At 40.3% G+C, this 9215-nt stretch overlaps 1 protein-coding gene across 2 annotated transcripts in view; it reads right to left on the minus strand.

Annotated features, from left to right (window-relative positions):
* The window catches only part of LOC146456603 (uncharacterized), a 21678-nt gene extending 13965 nt beyond the window's left edge, over positions 1–7713 (minus strand). For both annotated transcript variants that reach the window (XM_085092922.1, XM_085092921.1), the window contains exons 1-5: positions 6559–7713; positions 3727–3882; positions 2197–2320; positions 1483–1661; positions 167–357 (exon numbers count right to left, since the gene is read on the minus strand). In XM_085092922.1, coding sequence (XP_084949048.1) covers positions 167–357; positions 1483–1661; positions 2197–2320; positions 3727–3882; positions 6559–6694 — 786 coding nt within the window. In that variant the 5' untranslated portion in view covers positions 6695–7713. The remainder of the gene's footprint in view (positions 1–166; positions 358–1482; positions 1662–2196; positions 2321–3726; positions 3883–6558) is intronic.
* Between the last annotated feature and the right edge of the window lie 1502 nt (positions 7714–9215).

A 9215-nucleotide genomic window follows, 5' to 3' on the forward strand; every position in this document is an offset into this window, starting at 1 on the left:
TGCATTATCTAGAACGTTTCTCTCTATCAAGTTCTTCCACACAAAAAGAAAAATCTGAAGAAAACAAACTCTGAAATGACCGCCTCCTACCTGATACTCAGAACTTCATTCTCATTAAAACGCATAAATACAGAGCCTATTTCTGTCATAGCCAAACAAGACAAACCTGTTTGATGTCCAGCTTGCTTGGATACTGACTCCCAAACCACTTAATTTTAGGGTCACGTGACACCATGGTTGGTTCTCCATTTTTGGAGAAATGGTAGCGACCGTAATGCATTATGGAATTGTAGTCATACGGGATACCGAAACTGTGAAAGACCCAATGGTTTTGTCTTTTGAAGGCCTTGCGATTAACTGTTGAATAAACGAAATAATTTAGGTATCCTGTGATTTGTTATTAGTCTGTAGTAGTTTGTCGATTGTTAATAGTTTTGTGTTCATAATTATGTGAATGAAAAAAAAATACTTTATTCTGATCAGCGAATCTTTCCTTGTGTGGGGGAACTTTCATGACGTGAAGATTTACACTCTGTTTTCTTTACAAGAACGTCTAATTTTGGAGCTGAGGCTGAACGTTCTTATATTTTTTTTGCGATTTGAGGCTGACAACGTTCTTAAGATGTTCTTAAATTACATGGTATACACTATATGTATTTCAGTAAATCAATGCGAACGTGACGAGGAAACCTATCAAAGTGTATTGCCTGCAGAGATATGTTATCAAGAACTGTTGATTATGACAAACCGAGATGTGTGTCAACATTGTTAATGTTTTACAGAAGATGCCCTTAAGTATTTTGGTTAATTTACAATTGTTACATTTGTTACAGATTAACAAATTAAAATCAAAACGTTCTTAATCGACTCTCAGCCTGAGAAATGTTCTTAATACGTTCTTAAAATTTTAGTTAATCTCAGCCTCGACGTTCTTAAAAAAAGGGTTCTTATAAAAAAAAAAAAACAGAGTGTAACTTGCGTTACGAACACTCTTTGAGTAAAATTGAAGATTTTAGTTAAGCCGAGAGTTGACACATTCTAGAGACGGCCTTCATGATTTGATTGACATTTTATCTGATATTGTAACCTTTCCGTCCTTAGAGTGACGATGACATGCTAACCCAGTATACATTCTTGTCATGTTCGAGTTCTTCGTAGAGTTTACGCCTTTAACGAACTCGATTCTTTTCTATAAAATATTGTGATTTAACCTTGAAAGGAGTTTTGCCATTAAAGAAGTTTCAACACCTTGGCAACAAAATGACTTAACCGGGGTGATAGCGGTAATTTTGAAAATGTTTCGCTGATCGCTTGGTGGACAATTGTGCACGAATGAAATACCTCTGTCCTACTAACAACATGGCCTGTTCTGTTTGCTTCCATTTTGAATTCCTCTGACCAGAGCGTAAGGTAGATTCGTCACAAGCTTTGTTGGTTTTTAAAATATAGTGAACACAGCTAGTTGCACACATTAAATATTACCTTGATTAATGTTTTCCCACAAGACACTGACATACGCATCTCTATCAGGCCTGTTCTGCTCATGACCAAACCCTAGCAGATGGCCAAGCTCATGGGTCGCTATGGCAACCAGATTGCAACTATGGCCCAGAGTTAGTTCTGAGGGTTTGGTAATTAGCGCTCCAACATTAGAAGTACAGCTGAAAATAAAACAAAGGAAACCAATCAAGTCCCCTTTCACGTGCGGAACTAACAGACCAACAGTAGAATCCAACACCTAACTTGCAGGGGAAACCTCATGACTCATAGAAGTAATATTTCTCAAACTCATTAATGATTCATGAAGAGAAAACAAAGGAAATGACGTTTGGAAAAGTGTTCTTAATTGTCATAAAATCTGGTGAACTTTTACTTGGAAATTTTCCAAGAATTATGAATTATGAAGACGCAAAACCATAACCAATCGTGACTTGCTTGCGCGCATTTTCAGATGAAATGAGATCTGAGGATGAGCCATCAATTCTCCAAATTTCACGCCATTTACGGCAAATGCTGAACTTTCGTTCATTTAAAAATATGTGTCCTGACTAACTAAAGTCTAATGTACCTAGTATAAAAAGAGTGCAATAGCAAACTCGATCCTTGACTAGAGAAATTTATCAGCAATGGTTGTGACATTTTAACGAGGTTTTACGCAACACTGCAAGTGGTTTGGCGTCTCGTGTGCGTTCTTACCCGGAGCCATAAAGGATGCGAGCATATCGACTTTGATATGTCCGCTTTACAAACTTGACGCAGGTGGTGTTCTCCCAGATTTCCATTGCCACACGTAATACCTCCATATGCTTTGTACGGTTTACTGAAGAGAAATTGCAGTAAACATTAGAACTAAATTTACCAAAGAGTAAGCTACCATTAGTGTGATCAGTGAGTGAATTAGCTTGAATTGGTAGGATCTCGGATGCCATCGACGTCTGGAAACACAGAAATGAAGGTCCCCACCACCCCAATAGAAGAAACCAAGGGGTGGATTGGTTGGGGCAAAAATGATAGCACGCAAAAACAACAGCAAAAAATAGTGAGACAGTTTAGTGTCTACATGTGACTGTATATGAAGCGTAGCTTATGTGGTAACCAAGCTGAATAAACCATAGACTTTCCCAAAGTTGTCTTTTTATGCGCGCCGAAAAGGGAGACAAAGGAGCGACGAAATCGCTAGGAGACGACTTGTCCCGCCTGCATGGACTCAAATTTAATTTGCATATTGTTGGCGGGAAAATACTGCTGTGACGTCATGGATCACGTCGTACGTAAAATAAACAGTGTTCGAATGACAGGATAATTCGCGATGGATGAGGATGACCAGACCCCAACTAAAACTGGACTCCCACAAAAACAGACTTTGAGAAAGTCTAGATAAACCAATGAAAACAGTGTTTTGAAACTACTCAGTGAGACAAATGATAGTCACATGACTATTGTAGGGCTTAGACCAGCCAGTCTTGTAAATAGCTCGTCACTTCTGTCTGATCGACCATACTGTAAGAGTCACACCACACAGTTCTCTCTTTCAGGACAGAAGAAAGAGTACATTTAAATGTTACTAGGTGAACAGTTGTTGCAAAACTGCAGCAGCTTTATTTGTTTTTGAACCCATTCAAAAGAACTCTCTTATCCATGCAGGAAACTGCGAAAATTAATATGCCGAACTGTTCAGTGTGTCTAATTTGCCGTCCTTTAAACTTGAAAAGGATTCTCGCCATCTAAAATTATGTATCGTTAACTTGAGTTACGAGAAACTTGCATATTTTGTGGACATGAACAACGTTAACCTCAACTCTAACACGATAAGCAACCCTGTCACTCTTGTATGGGATCCAAGAGTTTTATGCGGCTACTCTGAGGAAGAAGGGATGGCGCAGTGGTGAGAGCACTCGCCTCCCACTAATGTGGCCCGGGTTCGATTCCCGGACCCGGCGTCACATGTGGGTTGAGTTCGGTTCAGGCTTGGTTCTCGTCCTTGCTCCGAGAGGTTTTTCTCCGGGTACTCCAGTTTTCCCCTCTCCTCAAAAACCAACACTTCTAAATTCCAATTCAATCTGGAAAGTGCCCCCAATTAGTGCTCTGCGCTAAATATATGGACACTTAAATAAAGTGGTTTATTTATTTACTCGTGACGAAAGAGAAGTGTGAGCATTAAAAAGGTTTGCTAGAAATAAATTTGAAAAATACCTGCAAAGACGTATAGCAAACAAAAATAGCTACCTATGTTATCATCCAAGACATATGGTACAACTCCACCAGGCCACAGCCTCCTCCTGAGGCGCATGACATTAGAAAATTCACCGCTGGCCGCTGCAGACTCCGCTGGAGGGAGGCGAATGTCACTTTCAATAATGGCATCATCTTCAGAAGCTGGATCTATTAGAAAACATGATTTTTTAAAACAAATAGAATTGCACCTGTAGATATCTGTACACACGGGAAGAGTGTGGTAACTGAGAAAGATTTAGAATTGCGTTTACAAGAACGGCAAACGGCAGAAATGGCACGTGACAATGTTTATCCCACACTGCCGTTTTAACACTCGAAAAAGGCTGGACACTAGAAAGCAAGGTTACTGATTATTTCGACGAAGAAGCGACACGGATGAAGACGCTTTCGCTTGCAAAGAAAATATTTATGAATGAGGCTCTTGCCCTACACTGGGGAAGCTATCTATCATCCGTACTTTAAAATCATGTAATATCATTCCTGCATTCCGAATACAGCTATTTCAATTAACGTTGTCGGATCAAAATAAAGCTAAAAGACAAGACCGCAATGTTTTGTGGGATTATTTTTATGAATAATTTCATCAAAATTATCCCTGCACGTGCAGGTCATTGTACTGCTAATTACAACCTATTGTTTTCTCCAGGCATGACTGATTTTGATGAATTTATTCCTAAAAATCCCACGTAAACTTTCGGTCTTGTCTTTTAGCTTCAAGCTTTGAACCGACAACGTTAGTTGAAATGACTGTATATTCAGTTGAATCTCTGTTGACAAACATACTGCAAAGCTCTTGGCAAAACTGCTTCGGCAATTTCAATAAATGAACATCTGCAATACTATTCATATTATACTGAGTCATTTTCAGTTGTATTTTTGCGACACGAGTGTGTAAAGGACATACTTTGACCGGTTAGAAATTTAATATATAATAAATAATAAAACTGGGGGAAACCCTAATGATGAACCAGTATGCACGAATTGTGTTAATTTTCACGTGTTCTGTGATTTCTTCGGTTTTAGCTTTTAGACATATAGCTTATTGAAAAGCGCTCTGAACTGATGGGCAAAGGACCAACATCGCATAGGGAGGACTGTTGAAAGACTTCTGACACAACAGCTCATCAGGAACAATTTTAGTGGACTGCGACGTGACTTGGGACTGTGCTTGTTATTGAATGTTTTCACGTACATGTGCAATTTTCCATCTTGCCTTTGATGTACCGGAAGCAGAAAGTATGTGTTGTCGTGTCTTGGTGGGAGACTGCAGTGTATGCTTCTACAGAAAGGGATATGACATGGAAAAAACGCCATATGCAGAGTCATCATTTTCTTTCAGTTGTCTTCTATCTTAAATTTGCCAATTTTTTTCTAACAGTTTTAAATGAAGGAAAACAGAAAAGCAAACGACAGCACAGCAAAGTTCTGCTCTGTTCGCCGGTTTGAATTGTATACTGTAAATTGCATCACTCCAAAGTGCTGCTTTATATTATTTCGTTTGAATGGTCCACTTAAAGACGTCAATTGGTCATGAACAGTGTTCGGCTATTGCCATTGTTTTGTTTGTTCCCGTATATTTTTATTAAACGGTTTAAAATCTGCTTTGGAAACCTTAACTTACGTAAAATCATTCAGGTTTCAAGACTGCACGGTTAGATACTGTCGAAAACTGCGGTCCTTGTGGGACATATAAGCAAAGAATGTTTCCACTTGAAGTTGTTGTGCACCTTTAGGAGTCAAGCATTGCAAATATTGATGATTCCTTCTCCTAAAACCTCTAATAATTAAGAAGATGTCAAACAAGAGAGTCTTAATACCTTCTTTAATTGAGAGGGTGTCAAACCAAAGTGTTTTCGCGGTTGATCATACTTTTAATATCACCGGAAAACCACAACAGTGGCACGAATCGGAAAGGCTTTGATATCAACCTTTAGAGATGAATGTAATGTCAGGTTGGAGGTCTAATAAATCAAATAGAAGGCATAGAAAAATAATAATTTTTTTAACCTATGCTCTGGGAGGGAAGCTATTGTTTTATGTGTGCTATGTAAGGTATGTGCCGTCCTCAAGAGTATGAACGGAGTGTATCGGTTTGCGTCATTTCAGTTCACGTCTATAAATGTGGGGTTGATCTAGCACAAGGTACACAAATGTATATGTTCTGGCTAAAATATGGTTATAGTTCCACGATCTGAAGGTCAAACCTCCACCCAAATTTCCGAAAGATGCTCCCCCGTGTTCATATAATTTGATCACCCACAAGGTTAAAACGACAAGTGAGACCGGGACTTGCTGGGGGCGAAGTCCTTTGTAGTTTACTTGGAATACTCATCTCTTCCGTAAAACTAGTAGTTGTCGACCAAACCTTGATTAAACTGTAACATGCCTGTTGTATGCTTGAAAGTAGATTTCTTCTTTGGTATAATTCAACATGATCTACTGCGGCTTACAGTGCACTTTTCCTCCCTCCCCACCCCCTTACTTCACGCGCTTGGTGCTAAGGCAAGCTAAACTATGGCCCTCCTTTTGAGAATCAATTCCGTTCTTGCTGAAACAAAGACCGTTCCCCAGGTTTCGTCTTTGGAAGAGCCTTGAGCCGGGAGTGTCTAACATGTTGCTAGGGTGATCAATACTTTTTACTGCACTGTTTTTTGCGTTTTTACATTTATAGTTACGCAACTGCAGCCCGTTGCGACCGAAATATATCCGGGACAAATCCAGACAGAATTTTACCAGCAGTTCATAAACAACTATACCGACATATCCTTAGTTAATTGAAATTAATTTCGTACAAAAGCGTGAAGATTAGACAAAAAGCCCTACCAGCTTTCTTGTTAATCCTGTGTATGTCTTCCATCACGGCATACTCCCCATTCTGGTTGCCACTGACAAACCTCAAGAGAAGAACGCTGATATAAAAGCAGTGTTGGAACAGGGCAACTACCATCTTGCTTCGCATTTCTGAGGACTGTCAAGTGTAATTCAGTCTAAGAAATACTTCCTCAAATAGGAGGTAACCACAAAACCGCGATTTATAACTAGCTAAACGGTTCGGCACCGGAACTATTTTGAGGTAAATCCAAAATGATCAATTAACAGCGATTACCATTTGTTTTGTACAGTTATCAGCGCGCGCGTGAAATTGGACCTGATCCAAATTCGCATGTTCACCTGGGAGGGGAGGGACAGGAGAACAAGCTTTATCAAACTGGTTTGTCTAAAAGAAGGTGACTGGGTATTAAAAGGAAATTGATCTTCATAAGAAAGAGAGAATGGCCTCAATGATTGCAGCCAACACGCAACGCGATTTGATTCCTTTAAATGGCATATCCGACCGGCGGAATTTTTGAATCGGATCCAGGGTGCAGGTGATCGGTTTATATCGAGTAACATAAATTGAATAAAAAGATGGATCCATGTATGAGTTGTTGGCCAAGGATCCACAGGTTTCCTTGGATTGTGTTGATCGCCACAGATTCTATTCAGTAACATTACGGTTGAGTATGAAGGAAAGTTGATCATATAGCCCCTAACTGGAGATTGGATCGAATTATCGGAGTCAACCGACGAAGATTTAGTCCTACACCCCGCCGAGAGTGGGGTGAAGGGGTGTGAAAGCATAAGGGAACAGTGCCAATTGATAGACGCACATTTGACATTACAGATGAAGGAATTGTAAAACCAGATGCTTCTGTGAATACCATCAGGCATTTTCGCCCATTACGCCGCCCGTAACCTTTTATTTCCTGGTGCGAGCTCGCCGTGCTGATTGTGTGAGGGTACAGGGTGTGGAAGGAGAGGGACGGGGGATGGGAAGCAGCTTTTCCCAACTCGACCTCTGCTTAATCCAATCAATTTGTGTTCATCAATTTTAGCGCCAAATATTTTCGAAGATAATGTTGATAAGGTTCTATGGTGTTTATTCAGTTTTATGCTAATTTCGTCACCTACCTCGACTCGTTCGCTCTGAAGCTGAGCAGCCTGACCAATGAACACTGAGTCATCGGACCGAGTCAAACAAACATCTGCTCTCCGCAGCCCCCCCCCCCCCCCTGCCCCCTTCTCCTCTATTTTTAGCACAAGGTTAAGTTTTTAGTTTTTTTTTTATAGAAATTTAGAAATTACCGGCATCACTCACGATTACGTCAAATACACCGTGAGGCTAGGCGTGCATCTTGGTTGGAGAGTTATTTTAATGTTGATTGAACCCGGATTTCCCTTTTGCGTTAACTCCTCCTTTGCGAGAGATGATCTGCCACGCATGCCCGCGGTGCATGGCAGGGGAGGAAGTGTGAGGGAGATTACTGAAGGACAAGCGGTTCATTGGACATTGGCCCATCATGAGACATCAAGATTAGAACTAATATACAGTAATGATAAGATGATGACTTCCGCCGAACTGAAATCATTTTCACTGCTTTAAACAGCCCCCGTATAGACAAACGGCTATTATAGCCAGTATAGTATAAAAATGTAAATAACAGACATTCGTTTGCTTTCAGTTTTCGTAGTTTTCGTGGCTTTTGTAAATGCAAAAGCGAAAATTTGTCATTGGGACGGCAGATTGTCAGCTGGCGCTCAACGACGATATTTGAAAAATACTTCAAACGCCGGTTTCCACAGTTTTCCAAGATCATGTTTGGTTCTTTAAAAAAGATTTGTTCTGATCTTTTAGCTCAATTTGTAAGCCGCAGAAAATTTTTGGGAACGACCAGAAGCTAACAGATCTCGATCCCACGAATTTTACACGCTGCTGTCGGCTCAAGTGCTATGTGGCCTTATTTGACTTATTTCGTACACAGAAGGAATTACTTTCCCTATGTTGCTAAAGTTTAGGTGACAAGAAACCAAAGAAAACGATAGCCTTTCCTTCACAATCTAATCCGAATCTCTGAGGCTATTTCTAATTATAGGCCTTCGGAATAGATATTCACTGAAATGAACCTTTGGGTCAGGCACCTTATTGTTCTCAGTATGGGACCCACCTGGGCAAATTTATAAAAAAAAACACTCGGACTACTGACCTCTCATTGTATGATTGATAGAAAGAATTGAAAGAAGATCTCACAAGATTTCCGGCTTCGTGACAGTAGCACATGTTTATGCTTACGATTTGCCTGCAAAGATTTATGGCAACGCCAACCAAAACGTCGTTGCCTGCGTGGTGGATGAAACGGGGAGGGGGGAGGGGATGGGCGAGAAAAAGTGAGGGAAGCTAAGGCCCGGTTCAGACGCCGAACTTTTCATGAGCCGAACCTAATAACTCGAATTAAGTACATGAAACGTTCTGCGTCTGAATCAGTTGAGAACGGCTGTTTCAATTTGGAACGGCTCAGCCGTTCTTCCCGTCTGGCTCAGCCGGGAATTTCGGCTTTGGAACGGCTTTGATTCAGATGTCGAACTTTTCATGAGCCGAACCTAATGCATAAATTATTATAACGTATTTCAAATTAAAAAAATGAATAATAATAATAGTAGTG

Source organism: Pavona decussata, unplaced genomic scaffold, assembly GCF_977016875.1.
Source record: "Pavona decussata unplaced genomic scaffold, jaPavDecu1.1 SCAFFOLD_254, whole genome shotgun sequence".
Taxonomy (NCBI): Eukaryota; Metazoa; Cnidaria; class Anthozoa; order Scleractinia; family Agariciidae; genus Pavona; species Pavona decussata.